General features: G+C 32.4%; 1 protein-coding gene across 9 annotated transcripts in view; it reads left to right on the top strand.

The window, feature by feature from the left end:
- The window catches only part of LOC118199605 (carbohydrate sulfotransferase 1-like), a 190,080-nt gene extending 175,653 nt beyond the window's left edge, over window positions 1-14,427 (top strand). For all 9 annotated transcript variants that reach the window (XM_085824396.1, XM_085824388.1, XM_085824422.1 and 6 more), the window contains one exon: window positions 12,627-14,427. In XM_085824396.1, coding sequence (XP_085680522.1) covers window positions 12,627-14,212 — 1,586 coding nt within the window. In that variant the 3' untranslated portion in view covers window positions 14,213-14,427. The remainder of the gene's footprint in view (window positions 1-12,626) is intronic.
- Window positions 14,428-18,927: the final 4,500 nt, after the last annotated feature.

Here is an 18,927-nt window from a genome sequence, read left to right as displayed (position 1 = left end):
CTTTAGATCATTGCGGATATTGGACGTCCCAATTTTGGACTTTGTACTCTAGTTCATGCCGGGCTATACAAATGCTTGTTGAGCACATATTCCATCGTCTACCAGCCGAATTCTTCAACCTAGCTGTTTAAGGTTGAGCTGTCTTTCAAGTACATTGCAAATCAAAACTTATGTTACAGAAAGAAAACATACCTATCACTACTACAGTCAAAAGTCTTTAATCCGGAATGATCTATAATCCGGACCTCAAAGCTATAAACTTATGCGTTGACGCATGCGCATATGCGTCTACGTGTGCGCATAATACGTTTATATCTGGACCTCAAAGCTATAAATTTATGCGTTGACGCATGCGCATATGCGTCTACGCGTGCGCATAATACGTTTACGTATGCGTGTTTAATGTATAATGGATGGTATAAGCTAAGCTAAAATTATCTAATTATCTATTTCAGTTAATGTTGCAGATTGTGTTGTTCCTTAATCTTCTAATTGGATCCGGCTTATTATTTTTTGCAGACTGTTAGAGCAATTTTATAAAAGTAAGCTTGAAGTTTCGATTACATCAAAAAGAATTTCCGATTCTGGAGCTGCCAAATGATCTACAAAGCGAAAGCATGTTTCGATGTCCATCAAACAAAAAGTGGAATTGCTGCAAAAAATGGATAAAGGCATATCCTTTGATTCTCTAACCATTCCGAAATATGTTTATCAATTTCACACTACTCTGCGAGAGGGGGGGGGGAACGACGTGGCACGCAATGTACTGAAAGTTGATCTGTCAGCACTATCCTTATCTTCAGGGCAGATGTTTTTATTTTATTCGGCATATAATTCCTTACTAAATGTAGTATTTCATCTTGATGTACTCCATCTTTGATATGATTTAAATCAAATTTCTTGTCATTATAAATATCATGAATACACAAAAATAGTTTTCTGGTTGCAATTTTCTAATTTCGACAACACGTAATGTATGCTTTATTCATGTGCAAGTTGAAAGGAATGTTTAATAAAGTAAACAAATAAATATAAGGGTTTTTTTTTTTTTTTTTTTTTTTTTAATTTTTGATAACCTTTAGATCATAATTGCTCTTTATTTCATAAATTAGGGTTTCATATTTTTAATTTTATAATTTCTGCATGCCATTTTACCAGATTTAAACTGATGATCTACAATCCAGAATTGCCGAAGTCCCGACGAGTCCGGATTAAAGACTTTTGATTGTATAATGAATTTATTTTGCAAATGCAGATGTAAAATGGACACGTAATTCTTCATGTTTCTATGGTCATATACAGATGTTTGATATGGAGGCCTTTTGTAACATGGCAGACGTCTGCACAATAATTTAGTTCCTAATCTGTTGACAAATAGGTGTATAGATCCACCGTATTCTAACTCTTGGACCCATAAAGGCAGTCAAACAACTTACCGTCTCATCTAGAATTTCGAAGTAAAATAACCCAAAAGAAAGTTTAAAATAAATTGTCAGCCTAACGGTTAGATAGTACAACTCTCCATTGAGTTACCTAACCTATGTACAGAAAATAAATCTCAAATGGAGTCTGTAGGCAAAGGTTACTTTAGAAACTAAAAGATCAGACTTTAAAAATAAGCGTTTATGGAAGCAAAATTTCACATTATTGCATAAAATTTGTAGTGATCATGCAGGGGATCATTGTACAGCTTTTCATTTGGCTACTAAGCTTTCATAAAGGATATGTCAGAAGTATATGATGATCGAAAATTAGAAGACAAAAAATATCAACAGATTAAAAGAAGTGTAATGCTGGCATCAAAGCCGATGCAGCTGTAAAAAGACAGTAATATGGGATAAAATCCCCCATATTACTATCTATATCCCCACGTCCCCATCTATCTGGGAGGTAGAAACAAAGAAGGTAATCAAACAAGAAATAAAAAAATATGGTGAAAATTTTTTGATATATGTACCGGCAGCAAAATGCCTCTAACCTAGTGCAATATTTACTGGCCACTAACCTAGTAATGGGAGATAGAAAGAAAGAAGGTAAGGTAAACATTGACAATTGGGTCATCTTGTTTTTTTTTTTTTTTTTTTTGACGGTTGTTGTTTGGTGTCAAGATTGGCGCCAGGAAGGCACAATTTCAAGATGTCAAAGAATAAATACCAAAATAAGAAGTAAAAAAATTGCACAAACTGATTGTCCATCTACACATTGATCTATTTCCACTTAAAAAAAATCAGAGAATTGCACAAACACTGGATTGTGCACTGCCTTAACTTGTACACATCATTTATTTTCACTTAACAGGAAGCTAAAACCAGGTTAAAACTATCATGGTAACCAGAAATGGAGTTTCTTCACAAAAATGGAACAAAATTTATTGCCAATCAAAGATGCACCAAATCCTACACTATAGCTAAAGGTAATCAAACGAGAAGTCGAAAGATACGAGAAAATATCAGATTCCACCAATATCAATATGCCGGTTTTGACAGAAACTTTGGAGAAGACAGACGTTTGTATTTTGTTGAGCCCTCATTGATTGATGCAGTGTTATTGATATGAAGATTTGATGGTCAAGGTGAACTATCTTTGTCTGGAATAACAATATTTGATAAAATGGGAATAAAAAATTTTGACTAAAATTTAAATCATCGTCAAATTAGCGATTCTTTTCATGACTCCAAATATTTCAGCATGCACAACCGTTGGTGAAATAAATTATGATCTCTTCCTAGGATAACCAAAGAATTATTACGAAATATAAGAGTTTCATGTGCGAAAAGTGTTCATTAAACATATTATTGTGAATAGTTGTGAAATCTGTGAAGCAATTGCATAAAAATGCCCGACTTAATTAGCTATAGGAAATTAATTTTGAAGTCAAATAAAAAGGCTGAAGGTTCACTCCACCAAAAAAAATAAAATGCTCTTGAAATTCTTCCATAAATTAAAAGAGCTATATATGGATTGCAAGGTGAAACAAAATTCTTCAGTAGTTACTCACTCTATTCAAGAACCGAATAAAAGTAGTACCTTACGACAAATAACAAATCTTCCAGGTGGATCACAACTGTTGTGAACAATGGGATCACACAGGAATGTTAGCAGATACTGCCTGAAGTAAAATTAACTTCAGACAAAAAATATTAGGGTCATTAATTAAATAAAAATATTAGCATTTTGTTTTTGATCAACTTTGTATTGATGTATTCCGATGACCATTACTTGTTCAAAAAGTAATATAATTACCAGAAAACATAATTACCAGTATTTTGTTACTTTGAAGATAAGCTAGCTATATATGGACAGTTTGAAATCTATCAAATTTTTATATACATAGTATTAGAAATTAAATTAGCGATTATTAAAGAAACATATCCCTACATGATTTCTATTTAAGATTCCATTTGTCTTAAAAAATTAAACTACATTTATTCTAAACAAGTCGCATTTAGATGGCAAAGGATTGTAAGTAGCCCGTGATCCACAGTTTGGCCATTTCTAGTATATGAAATTAGTATAATCAGTAAAAGAAGAAGAAGCATTACCCCAAAGAATCATGGGCATCTGAAAGCCAAAATTTGGAATTTGTTTTATTATGGATTTCATATTTTGTAAAACTTTAACGAATTTTTTATTAACAAAATCAGCGATTTAAAAGGGAGCAATGGCAACACTCTACGGGGGGGGGGGAGAAACCTTTTTATCTCCAGCGCGCGGAACTGTGTATCGGAAATTCTAAAGATATGCTCATTTTAAAATTACAGTCAAAAGTCGTTAATCCGGACTCGTCGGGACTTCGGCGATTTCGGATTATCGATTTTTCCGGATTATAGATCATCAGTTTAAATCTCGTAAGATGGCATGCAGAAATTCTAAAATAAAAAATATGAAACCTTAACTTATGAAAACAATTATAATCTAAAGGGTATCAAAATTTACAAAAAAAAAAAAAAAAAAAAAAGCTTAATATTTATATATTTATTTGTTTACTTTATTAAACATTTCTTTCAATGTAAGTTGTTTAAGTTGCTTCGTTTTATGTGATAATACTTTCTCTTTAATTCTATAAACAGACACAATTTCTTGTTCAGTTGCAAAGTTCCGCTGTTCAAGTCCCGTTAATTGTTGTGCCGAGAATACCGACTAACTTGTCAATCGAAATTTTTTCGTTTTCACTAACCCCTCTGTCACATTCTTCATGTCTTTATCCATTTTTTGTAGCAATTCCACTTTTTGTTTGATGGACATCGAAACATACTTTCGTTTTGTACGATCCTTTGGGAGCTCCAGAATTGGAAATTCTATTTGACATAATCGAAAGTTCAAGTTTACTTTTATAAAATTGCTCTTATAGTCTGCAAAAAATAATAAGCCGGATCCAATTCGAAGATTAAGGAACAACGCAATCATCAACATTAACTGAAATAGATAATTAGATCATTTTAGATTATACCGTCCGTTATACATAAATGCGCACGCGAAAACGTATTCTGCACTTGCGCACACGCATATGCGCAGTGGTAAAAGGTCTTGCGCGCACGCGTAAACGCCTATGTGCATGTGTCAAAGCATGCGCATAAAGTTTTTAGCTTTGAGGTCCGGATTATGGGTGTCCGAATTAACGACTTTTGACTGTATTTTGCAACATTGCTATTGAACTGAATTTTATGGTTTAAGTGCAAAGTATGTGATATTTAATAAATAAAGGTAACACACAAAACGTTAAAAAAGCACCCCTTTGGGAGTAATTTAAAATCTGATACCTTTTAGATTTTTTTTCTATCTTGGCACAGTATTGGAGTTTCTTTTTCGGCAATCCAAGCAAGTGATTTTTCATGTCATCTTCACAATCATTGCATAGAAAATGTTTGCTGCAAATTCTTGCATTCACCACATTAATAGAATCCTGAATTCTATCTTCAACACATGTACCCATTTTTTCCACCAAAAGCAAATTGTTCTTTGGAAAAATATAAAGTCTGTCTTCCTCATTTCCATGAATTTTATGGAACTTTGCTACATAAGAAGACATACTACATAAAACAATACTTTATAACAGTGGTCTCAAACTTACATTGCACAGGGGTCAATGCACAATTTGAAAGTAGTTGGTGGGCAGCAGTTACCCCCCCCCCAAAAAAAAGGGGGCCTGTTTTTTCCACCCGAAACAAACTTTGTTTAATTGAATTTAAAAACTTTTTACTAGATATTTGTAAAAACATGCAAATAAAACTAATGTTGAGAAAAGTATCAAATTTATACTTACATTTTGCCTGAAATCTAAAAGTTTGTATTCACAAAAAATTTCTGTTGGTCAGTTTGAAATTCAGACAGACAGTTAAATATGAGAATTTGACAGCTAAATTTTAAAATGTTCAGACTGGCATTTATTCAACTTATTGTAATATATTGAACTATTAAGTAACTTACTTTTAATTCAAACCAAAAAGAAATATATGAAACCTTCCCAAGAGGAACAAATCTTGAGGAATAAATAACAACAACCTATTTTCTTTCTATTATATACAGTCAAAAGTCGTTAATTCGGACACTCATAATCCGGACCTCAAAGCTAAAAACTTTCTGAGCATGCGCCGCGTTGACACATGCACATAGGCGTTTACGCGTGCGCGTAAGACCTTTACGACTGCGCATTTGCGTGTGCGCAAGCGCAGAATACGTTTTTGCGTGCGCGTTTATTCTATAACGGACGGTGTAAGCTAAAATTATCTAATTATCTATTTCAGTTGATGTTGATGATTGCGTTGTTCCTTAATCTTCGAATTGGATCCGGCTTATTATTTTTTGCAGATTGTAAGAGCAATTTTATAAAAGTAAACTTGAACTTTCGATTATGCCAAATAGAATTCCGATGCTGGAGCTCCCAAAGGATCTGCAAAACGAAAGTGTGTTTCGATTTCCATCAAACAAAAAGTGGAATTGCTGCAAAAAATCGATAAAGACATGAAGAAGGTGACAGAGAGGTTAGTGAAAACGAAAAAATTTCGATTGACAAGTTAGTCGGCATTCTTGGCACAGCAATTACGGGACTTGAAGAGCGGAACTTTGTTACTGAACAAGAAATTCTGTCTGTTTATAGAATTAAAGAGAAAGTATTATCACATAAAACGAAGCAACTTAAACAACTTACATTGAAAGAAATGTTTAATAAAGTAAACACATAAATATTAAGCTTTTTTTCCTGTAAATTTTGATACCCTTTAGATCATAATTGTTCTTGATTTCATAAATTACGGTTTGATATTTTTAATTTTAGAATTTCTGCATGCCATCTTACGAGATTTAAACTGATGATCTATAATCCGGAAAAATCGATAATCCGGAATCGCCGAAGTCCCACTTTAACCACTTTTGACTGTATTAGATTTTTCTATGACACAAAACAGAAAAAGTAATATTTGTATGCAAATTGTGGTAAATATGATTGTTTTTTTACTACATCTTTCAGCTAAACCACCTCATGATGTTTTGATTTTCATGAAGTTTGTAATCTTGGAAGGAAATTACCAAAAAATATCATCACAAATTGTGAATACTAATCAGCAGTTTGGTTCTTTTCATAGACATTTAATTTTCAATTATGACTGTTCTTATGTAAATGTGCTCAAAAACAAAGGGAGTATTCTTATTGCAAAAATTTGTAACTGAAGACATTTGTCTTTTGACAAGTACTAATAAAAGTTAAATCAAATTTTATCTTAAAATGCAATGCTGTTAGGAATGGTATTCTGAAACCACTAAACCAGTTGCCGGAATGAATGCCTTTTTTTTTTTTTTTTTTTTTTTGTTTGTGTGTTTGTAAGACTTTTCACTTTGCATCTTTCACTTTAACTTGCATGTAATTTCATTTCGTGGCCATTTACGCATATTCGATCGAGATGTAATATATCTTTTCTCTGGAAAAATAATATGGCATCTTCCTCATTCCATGGTAAATTAAAAATTGTTAAAATTTTTTTAGTGTTTAATTTAAAAATACACTGAACAGCCAAAAAAAAAACTGGTACATACATATGCAAATAACAGGTATAGACCTAATCACAGAAAAGCACGGTGGTCGGCAGCACCTATGTAAGACAAGTGTCAAAGTTTTTAGATAAATTAATTACTGCTACAATGGCAGGTTATCAAGATTAAGTGAATTTGAATGCGGTGTTACGGTCGGTGAAAAAGAGCTGGCACAAAGCATCTCTGAGGTAATGATATACGGTCGGTGAAAAAAGAGCTGGCACAAAGCATCTCTGAGGTAATGATAAAATCAGGATTTTCACGTACAACCATTTTGTGAGTGTACCGTAAATATCAGGAATCCGGTAAAACGTCATATCTTTGACATTGCTGCGGCCAGTAAGAGCTTGTGAAGAAATGGGACTAATGACAATTGGTGAGAATCATTAAAACATGACAAACATACAACTCTTCTTCAAACTTCAATACTGGGGCATCAACAAGTACCAGCGTGCAAACTATTCAACGGACCATCATTGATATCGGATTTCGGAGCCAAAGGCCCACTCGTGTACTATTGTTGACTGTACGACACAAAGCTCTATGCCTCACCTGGGCCCACTAACACCGCCATTGGATAGTTGATGTCTGGAAATCTGTTCCAATTGTGTTAGGCAAATGAATGGGTGTTCGGGTTTGGAGATAGCCTCATGAATCCATGAATTTTGCATGTTGTACCTGGTGGAGACTTTATGATGGTATGGGGTGTGAGCAGTTGGCATGATATGGGACCCCTGATACATCTAGGTTCTTTCTGTCCAATCACATGTACCCATTCATGTCCATTGTGCATTCCAACAAACTTCAACATTTCTAGCAGGACAGTGCAACACCCTACATGTTAAGTGCTGGTACCGAGTGGCCCCAGGAAAACTCTTCTGACTCTAAATATAGTCATTGGCTACCTAGATCCCCGGCGTTGACATTATTTAGCATATCCGGGATGCCTTGTTACATGCTGTTGAGAAAAGATCTCGCACTCCTATGCATTTATGGATTACCCTGCAGGGTCATAGTGTGAATTACTATGGCAGATAGAAGTTAAAAGTGAAAGCGGAAATACTGTTTTTTACATCAATGTTTAAAGCAAAAAAAAAAAAAAGTATTTGGATATTTCATGGTTCATGAAATTCGGGAAACAGATGTCGAAAGAAAAAATATTATTTTTTACATAAATGGTTGAACTGAAAAAAGATTATTATGATTTCATAGGGTTTACATAATTTGGCAGTTTATCATGAGGGCTATCAAAAACAAGTAGCACCAAAATAAAAGTACAGCCAAATAGAATTTATATAAAGGACTATAAAAATTGTTATTTAATCAAAAATTTATCTTAACATTAAGCATCACAAACTTCTAAATTTTGTGGGCTATAGTGAAAGAGCAATCCAAATTTGGCAATAACCTTCTTAGATAATGATTTTAATCTGTAACCCTACTTACTATTGCTGGTGTGAAATGTCACTTGTATAATTCTGTGATTTCTTTTTAAGTGGAAATAGATCTCTATAGGTATGAATAGGAAAGCAGTAATGTGTCATATGATATGTTTAATGTGCACAATGCTGAATTTGTGCAATTATTTTGACGTGAAAACAGATTGCTTTATACATCAGTAATGTATAATATTTAATGTATCATATAATTGCATTTTGAATTATTTTCTTTTGATATGTTGATACTGTTTGTGGAGTTATGATAAATATTAATAGCTTGATTTTTTTTTACATAGTTGCCTACTTACACCTTATAAGTAACTTTTACCAACTTTAGTTTGTATGTAATACAGTCAAAAGTCTTTAATCCGGACGTCCATAATCCGGAATGATCTATAATCCGGACCTCAAAGATACAAACTTTCTGCGCATGCGCATAATACGTTTAAGCATGCGCGTTTGATGTATAACGGACGGTATAAGCTAAGCTAATATTATCTAATTATCTATTTCAGTTAATGTTGCAGATTGCGTTGTTCCTTAATCTTCTAATTGAATCCGGCCTATTATTTTTTGCAGACTGTTAGAGCAATTTTATAAAAGTAACCTTGAACTTTCGATTATGTCAAAAAGAATTTCCGATTCTGGAGCTACCAAAGGATCTACAAAGCGAAAGCATGTTTCGATATCCATCAAACTAAAAGTGGAATTGCTGCAAAAAATGCATAAAGGCATATCCTTTGATTCTCTAACCATTCCGAAATATGTTTATCAATTTCACACTACTCTGCGGGGGGGGGGAACAACGTGGCGCGCAATGAACTGAAAGTTGATCTGTCAGCACTATCCTTATCTTCAGGGCAGGTGTTTTTATTTTATTCCGCTTATAATTCCTTACTAAATGTAGTATTTCATTTCGATGTACTCCGTCTTTGACATGATTTAAATCAAATTCCTGTCATTATATATATCACAAATACACATCAAATAGTTTTCTGATTGCAACTTTCTAATTTCGACTATGCGTAACGTATGCTTTACCGCATGCGCGCGTTGAAAGAAATGTTTAATAAAGTAAACAAATAAATATTAAGCTTTTTTTGTAAATTTTGAAACCTTTTAGATCATAATTGCTCTTTATTTCATAAATTACGGTTTCATATTTTTAATTTTATAATTTCTGCATGCCATCTTACGAGATTCAAACTGATGATAGATTATCCGGAATCGCCGAAGTTCCGTCGAATCCGGATTAAAGACTTTTGACTGTAATTATCTGTTGCATTTATATTCAGTACAAAGTCTTTAATCCAGACTCGTCGAGACTTTGGCGATTTCAGATTAGGTTTTTTTTCCGGATTATAGATCATCAATTTAAATCTGGTAAGAAGGCATGCAGAAATTATAAAATGCGTAAACGTATTAGGCGCATGCGTAGAAAGTTTGCAGCTTTGAGGTCCGGATTATAGATCATTCCGGTTTATGGAATTTTGGATTAAAGACTTTGTACTGTACATTTTTCATTTAAAAAATTATCTTGAATGCAATTCTACCTTGTTTTACACCTTATAGCAATATTGTCGTTAATAATTTGAATACTATAATAACAATCATATCCAAGCCAAATGTATTCAGATACCTTTCTTTAACGTTGTAAAGCTTCATTTGCTTCATCTGAGGTGACAAATATTTTTGGATACTTTTCCGTTATGCACCTGGCACGCAATTTGGGATGTGTGTGGGGCCATTTGTAAATTATCCTTATAGCTAAGATCTATTATTTACAATTAAGAAACCCACCAAAATGCGTGGCAGGCTCACAACAGAAAAGTACCTATTTAAACTAAATCTTCTTCATTTTTAAAACTGAATTTTTCTACGTTTACTTTCTTTTCCTCTTAAATGTTTCAATAATTTCAGGCTCATAGATTTCTTGAGATATTATGTAAACTTGTAAGTTGCAGTTTACATAATATTTAAAATTCAAATCTTTTGGAGCAGTATTAGTCATCTGTCTATCCTTAGCTTGGAAATATCAATTCTCTTTCATAAAAAACAGTATTTACTCATCGGTCAACAAATTGCATTCTATTTTCTGAAACCATATTCCACAATTTCCTTTTTACCCACGCATTTAAAATACATTGTTTTTATAAAATCAATGCATTAAAGTGAGGATATCTGTTACTAAACTGCCAGTCAGATCAGCAAAGGATTAAATCAATAGTACTAAATCAGGATTAGATTTTATTTTGGATTGAGTTTTAAATTTACTTAGTACTAAAGAATTGTTTTTAATCCAATGGTAAGATGAGATAATACTTACATTTTAATTCCAGTAGTTTTAAAATGTAACTTATAAAATGACTTGGACTTTTTTCTTTTTTTTTTTTTTTTTGAAATTTTATAAGTATGCATTCTCATAGTTAATGCAGTACAAAGTCCGTAATCCGGACTCGTCGGCACTTCAGCGATTCCGGATTATAGATCATCAATTTAAATCTGGTAAGATGGCATGCAAAAATTATACATTTAAAAATATGAAACCGCAATTAATGAAATAAAGAGAAATTACGATCGAAAGGGTATCAAAATTTACAAAAAAAAAAGTTAAATATTTATTTGTTTACTTTAGTAAACATTTCTATCAGTGCAAGTTGTTTAAGTTGCTTCGTTTTTTGTGCTAATACTTTCTCTTTAATTCCATAAAAAGATATAATTTCTTGTTTAGTTACAAAGTTCCACTGTTTAAGTCCTGAATTGTTGTGTCGAGAATACTGACTAACTTGTCAATCGAAATTTTTTTCTTTTTCAATAATGTTTTCTGTTACTTTCTTCACTATTGGAAGCACGCATGGGTAAACGCTTTACTGGCTTTACGTGCATGCGTAATGCTTTGAGGTCCGGATTATAGATCATTCCGGATAACGGGCGTTGGGATTAGAGACTTTGTACTGTAATACAGTCAAAAGTCGTTAATTCGGACACCCATAATCCGCAATGATCTACAATCCGGACCTCCATGCTATAAACTTTCTGCGCATGCGTCGAGTTGACGCGTGCGCATAGGCGTTTACACGTGGGCCTAAGATCTTTACGACTGCGAATATGCGTGTGCGCAAGCGTATAATACGTTTACGCATGCGCGTTTAATGTATAACGGATGGTAAAAGCTAAGCTAAAATTTATCTAATTCAGTTAATGTTGCAGATTGCGTTGTTCCTTAATCTTCGAATTTGATCCGGCGTATTATTTTTTTCAGTCTGTTAGAGCAATTTTATAAAAGTAAGCTTGAACTTTCGATTATGTCAAATAGAATTTCCGATATATATTTACTAATATGTTAAGGATCTACAAAGCGAAAGTATGTTTCGAAGTCCATTAAACAGAAAGTGGAATTGCTGCAAAAAATGGATAAAAGCATATCCTTTGATTATCTAATCATTCCGAAATATGTTTATCAATTTCATGCTGCTCTGCGGGGGGGGGGAAACGACGCGGCACACAATGAATTGGAAGTTGATCTGTCAACACTATCCTTATCTTCAGGGCAGATGTTTTTATTTTATTTGGCTTATAATTCCTTACTAAATGTAGTACTTCATCTCGATGTACTCCGTCTTTGATATGATTTAAATCAAGTTCCTCGTCATTATAATATAGTGAAGAAAGTGATGCAGAGGTTATTGAAAACGAAAAAATTTCGATTGACAAATTAGTCGGTATTCTCGACTCAGTAATTATAGGACTTGAACAGCGGAACTTTGTAACTAAACAAGAAATTGTGTCTGTTTAATAGAATTAAAGAGAAAGTAATATCACATGAAACAAAGCAACTTAAACAACTTACATTGAAAGAAATGTTTAATAAAGTTAACAAATAAATATTAAGCTTTTTCTTTTTGTAAATTTTGATACCCTTTTAGATCATAATTTTTCTTTATTTCATAAATTACGGTTTCATATTTTTAATTTTATAATTTCTGCATGCCATCTTACCAGGTTTAAACTGATGATCTATAATCCGGAAAAATCGAGAATCTGGAATCGCCGAAGTCCCGACGAGTCCGAATTAACGACTTTTGACTGTATATGTATTATTTTCTAAAATTCAATAATATGTTTAAACATATGATTTTAATTGCATGATTTTTTTTACAGAATTAAATCTTGGTGTACTTTTAAAAAAGAAACCTGATGTCAAAATGAATTTTAAAACACATGGAACATTTAGAACAACACATCCAGGAATTGTCAAGAAAATGAATTTTAAAACAGATGGAATTTCGACAACTTCACATCCAAGAATTATCTCCAAAGTTTCAAAAATGTACGAAATTGTTAAGAATAAAACTATATTGTCTACAGTGTCTGAAACATCCCAGCGTATACAAGCAAAAGTCACTGTTAAACAGTTACCATTAGGTAGAAATCCTTCAAGTCAACGTGGAAAATCTGTTAACTTAATTAGTAGGCAAGACCGGATTCAAGAGATTTTTAAGCAAAGTAGTATTATTCATGGAAGGCCAGCTATTGATCCAATGAAGTCACTAAAGTCAATGCCTTTAGTAAATTCTAAAAATGTAACCAGAATAATTGTTTTAACTTATTTCAGAGCTGGTTCATCATTTTTTGGTGATCTCTTGCAGCAGAACTGGAAAACATTCTATCATTTTGAACCTCTACATTCAATGACCTATGACAGTCGTATTGGAGATGAGAAAATACCGGATGTTTTTAATTTATTTAATGCTGTTTTTAACTGTAACTTTTCAGAAGTCAAAAGTTACCTGCAGTGGGTACGGAAGCCACGAAATCAGTTTTTATTTGCTCACAATTTGTTTCTATGGAGTACTTGTCGCAGTAATCCAAAAATATGTTTCAGTCCTACATTTGTTGCAGCTGTTTGCCAAAGGGCACCTGTTCATGTGATGAAAGTAACTCGTCTTCATATGCGCCATTTACGTAACTATTTGGAAGATAATCCAGATATGGAAATCAAAGTCGTGTATCTTACACGAGATCCCAGAGGTATTGTAAGTTCTAGATGGAGTTTAGATTGGTGTAATGGAACTGAATGTTCTGATTCTGGAGTTCTGTGTCATGAAATGCTTGAAGATATTGAGATATTTGACAGTCTTCAAGAACAACAACCATCAAATTTCATAAAAGTACGTTATGAAGATCTTTCATTAAATCCCCAGCTGGAGTCTCAAAAATTATTCAAATTTTTGAAGCTGCCTTTTTCTCCATCTGTTCAGAGATTTCTGAAAACTCATACAGTTGGTAGAAGAACTGATGATAAAAATCCATACTCAACTAGAAGAAACACTACAGCCATGGCATTTAGTTGGCGTGAGCGTTTCACATACAAACAAGTAATGGATGTCCAAGCGTCTTGTGATAGAGTGCTGAATAAATTAAATCTCTCACTTATAACATCTCCAAATCAATTACCATATCCAGATGGAAAAAAACAATCCAAATCATCACTTGTATTAAAGAACAATAAAAATGAAAAACTCAATGAAAATCATTTCTTAAGAGCTGCTAAATACTTAATTAATGCTACTGCTGTACAGAATTCCAGTGATATGTCACTCCAGAACTTTAATTCATATCTTTTAAACACTAATAACACTAACATTGAAGTTCATAAAACATACAGAATTTTAGATAGTAACTTGACAAAAATTGATCATGGGAAAAACTCTCCAGCTTTACAGAAGACTACTGTGAAAAGGTAGCAGAATGTGATGTGTTTGAAATTTTTTATAAGGAACATGATATGCTCATGAAACTTTTTTAAACTTCAGTTCCTTTTAAATATTGAAGTTCCTACCTATTTAATCTCTTTTCCAACCTTCTAGTGCAAGAAAGGATATATATCCTAGTTTCTTGACTACTTTGCTATCAAAATGTGATACGTTTTTTAATAAATAAATTTTTTTTTCATTTTTAATTGCTGTGGGTATGATTCAGTATGGTTATTTGAATTTTATGCAGCCTAATGTTTTTAACATTTCTATGTAGCCTAAATTTTCATCAGTCATCATTTAAAAGTATGCTTATTGACTTCAGTGCAGTTAATGCATAATGAAAAATAATTTTGATTTAATTTGCTGTTTAGAAATTGAAAATAAGAATCGTAAATTTTTTATAGTTCTCCTTCCCCCCAAAAAAAGTATTAATGTATGATCTCTTTACATATCACTTTACAATAATAAAGATTTGAAATGGCTATATTTAACATGGGATTTTTAATATTGTCTGTGATAATAAGAAAAATTTTTAATAATTTAAATTATTGTGTCATATTATACCTGAAAATTATAGTTAATCACAATTAATTAATTTTGAAGTGTTATGTTAAGTGAATTATGTTTATTAAATATGTAAATACAGGGAGCGGCAAATAAAAATGGCCCAGCGAGCAGAGTTACTCTGTTTTGCGAGCCACTTTTATTTGCCCCAACCTATATACAGTCAAAAGTCGTTAATCCGGACTCGTCGGGACTTCGACGATTCCAGATTATCGATTTTTACGGATTATAGATCATCAGATTAAATATGGTAAGATGGCCTGCAGAACTTACAAAATTAAAAATATGAAACCGTAATTTAGGAAGTAAAGAACAATTATGATCTAAAGGGTATCAAAATTTACAAAAAGAAAAAGCTTAATATTTATTTGTTAACTTTATTAAACATTTCTTTCAATGTAAGTTGTTTAAGTTGCTTTGTTTCATGTGATATTACTTTCTCTTTAATTCTATTAAACAGACATAATTTCTTGTTTAGTTACAAAGTTCGGCTGTTCAAGTCCTATAATTGCTGTGTCGAGAATACCGACTAATTTGTCAATCGAAATTTTTTCGTTTTCAATAACCTCTGCATCACTTTCTTCACTATCGGAAGCGAATTATAATGACGAGGAACTTGATTTAAATCATATCAAAGACGGAGTACATCGAGATGAAATATTACATTTAGTAAGGAATTATAAGCCAAATAAAATAAAAACATCTGCCCTGAAGATAAGGATAGTGTTGACAGATCAACTTCCAATTCATTGTGCACCGCGTCGTTTGCCTCCCCTCCCCGCAGAGCAGCGTGAAATTGATAAACATATTTCGGAATGATTAGATAATCAAAGTATATGCTTTTATCCATTTTTTGCAGTAATTCCACTTTCTGTTTAATGGACTTCGAAACATACTTTCGCTTTGTAGATCCTTAACATATTAGTAAATATATATCGGAAATTCTATTTGACATAATCGAAAGTTCAAGCTTACTTTTATAAAATTGCTCTAACAGTCTGTAAAAAATAATAAGGCGATCCAATTCGAAGATTAAGGAACAACGCAATCTGCAACATTAACTGAATTAGATAATTTTAGCTTAGCTTATACCGTCCGTTAAACATTAAACGCGCATGCGTAAACGTATTATGCGCATGCGCACACGCATATTCGAAGCCGTAAAGGTCTTACGCGCACGCGTAAACGCCTATGCGCATGCGTCAACGCGCATCAACGTCAACGCATGCGTCATGGCAAATTCAGCTTTTTCATTGTCATATGTGTCATTAGGTTTCACTCTTATGATTTTGTTCGGACCTAAAAATATGGATTTTAGCTTTATACATGTCCCTAACTGGGTGAGTTTGATAGCTACCATATCATCGATTTTGTTTTTAAGAGGGAATTTTTTACTTCGATTGAAAGTCTTCAGTTTTCTTCTTCGATCTTCTGAATCTGCTTTTTCATCTCTTTACATAAATTGTCTCTAGATTTGATGAAGTTGCTCTGAATTTCAGCTTCTATCAATTTTTAATGAATCAGAAATTCTAGGAATAGAATGAAGTGTGCTCATCTTGTTTAACTGCACAGTTCATTATTCTTATAAGTAACAGTCTAAAAGTAAATGAACCAAAAAGCAAACTTGCAGTCTGAGTTCTTCGAACATCTTAATTGTTAATTATTTCTTGTGCCCAAAGCTCAATTTGTGTCAAGCCTCCAAAATGTAAAATTGCTCTTTGTGTCTAGGAGAACACATACACTTGATTCCAAATGAATTATTAACTGAGCTTTAACGTTTATCAAAAAGTGATTACGTATGTGAAACAAGATGGAAGTACATACAGATGATAATTATCATATTAAGAGAACTTCATCTTCACATTGTTATAAAATGTCTTACGTCTGCACGTCGTTTCTTCATCTGATGTTCTGTCTACTAACAGCTCTGTTGAATGGCCTTGAGTGCCATCTATCTGTCGTGGAGAATACCTGCCATCCTTCATTAATGATAAACAGACTAAATACTGTATTTCCTTCCATATTTCCCCCTTTATTTTTACTAATTTTATCATCCAAAAATCGAAAGGTGGAAATTATACCAATAATTTAATTTTTGAAGGACATGGTTACATAGAACATAACAAATGAAAAGTAGATGTAGATAAACTACAGGCAACTATTACAATATTATATCTTTCAAAGAAATCTACATTCAAATAAGAATACGTACTAATATTAGCCTTACAATTTCTGATAAGATATCTTCATTTCTGCTTCCGTATAATATTAATCTTTCCAATTCTTATAATTATCTGTTTTATTTCTTTGGCTCAAACCATTCATAAATGATTAGAGAAAGTGAATGTGCAGCTGACTCACCAAAATCATAGACTGAATGTCAGTTTGTATTTGCTTTGCTGTGATGGGTCCCTTCTTGTGTTAGGCTGGTGTATAGTTCAGCAGAAGGGAAAGGTTCTGCATGACCTTTGCAGTCTCTGAGGGTGGGGAAAATTAAACAAATGGTTTTAAAATTTTCATAACTTGGCACTAGAAAGATGAGGGTAGAGAGAGAATATAGTAATAATAAGTACTAGAAGCTTATGAGGGATTTAGTTTTAAGATTAAACACAGAGATGAATTCAGCTGAAACGTAGCCGCTCTCCATAATACTCTAGAAAATAAATGCAACTTTTATTTTGTTACACATTTTATCTCATTAGTGTTGTGAATTAATACATATAAAAATGAATCCTCATATCATCCCTCACTGTTATCTGAAGGATTTTAGTTTGCAATTTCTGTGAAGCTTCTGCATAAATGCCACTTTTGCAAAAACAGCCATTAACTGATTTTAAGAGATTAACTCCCTGCATTGACTGTGATATGCATAGTCTCTAAGAGAGATACTTCCTTACTTATTTCCTTCAAAGTGCTCGCATTTTCCAAAAATTCATTTTTTTTCATCACTTAATTATTTTTAGCCCAAAAGGTCTATTAGCCTCGAGACAAGATTTTGCATTGTTTCAGTTTTCATTCAGAAAAACATAAGATCTTTCAGATTTAGTCTTTCTGTTAGTGATGAATAAACCAACTATTTAAAAGCAATTAATGCAGTTCTTAAGAATAATATTACTTTACTTTTGAATCTGATTCATTGAAATACAAATGTGTTCAATTATGATATATCTAATGAAAAAATTCAATATTATAGAATTACATTATGTATTTTTTCACTTTTCAAAGGGACAGAAAATGTAGAATATTCCCATGTTAGTCTAAATGTATATTCACCTACTATCCTATAAAATCTTTTGCTGAGCCATCTGTATTGTTAATTTCTACTTGTAAACCATATTAAACTATAAAAGAGCTCTTTTCAGTGATCATTAAAATCTTAACCTTTTCAGATTATTTTTTGTTTTTTAATTATTATTTAGTACTCTGTCTTATTATTTTTAATTTTACAAATATAAACAAGTTTTCAGAAACAAAAATCACAGATTCTAATTGCAAAGCATTCAGTTTTAATTAATATGATGTCTGAGCTTGATCTATTAATGCAACTTTCTTAATGAAACCCAATATTATAAACTTACACATTAGCCTTTCTGTTGTTATTGATAACATACATCTTGAAAACAGTTGCTTTTCTATAATTTTTCACCTACCTATTAGCCTCTCTGTTGTTATTGATAATAAACATCTTGAAAACTCAGTTGCTTCTCCATATTTTTTTTTAAAGGGTGTTTCTCTTGAAATCTTTGCTGTGATCTGTGTAATTGAACAGACCTCAGTGAGTGAGTTGTGTTACCAAGCTCCTCATACATTTTGCAACTGTAATGCAAATCTGTTGAAATAAACTGAGAACTGTTCATGACCTATAGTAATCTGATTTTAATCCATGTCATTTATAACTTTCATTTTTGCACTATTTTGAATATTTATTAGACTAATTTTTATTTTTCAAGGAAAACACCCAGCATTCTCTCAATATCTAAAATATTGTTTTTCATAATTGTAATAACTGCTGTTTTTGATGCTTGGATGTTTAGCATCTGCTCTTCATTACCCAAGGCATCCTTCTCATTGCTTTAAAAACCAACATTTTGCTGCGTATAACAGTCATCCACTAAGATAGTGATATTTTAATACATTTG

This window comes from Stegodyphus dumicola, chromosome 1 (assembly GCF_044657685.1).
Source record: "Stegodyphus dumicola isolate Sdum_Otavi_A_Nest chromosome 1, ASM4465768v1".
NCBI classification, from domain to species: Eukaryota; Metazoa; Arthropoda; class Arachnida; order Araneae; family Eresidae; genus Stegodyphus; species Stegodyphus dumicola.
Note: the sequence above shows the minus strand (reverse complement) of the source record. Positions and strands in the feature narration are given on the sequence as shown.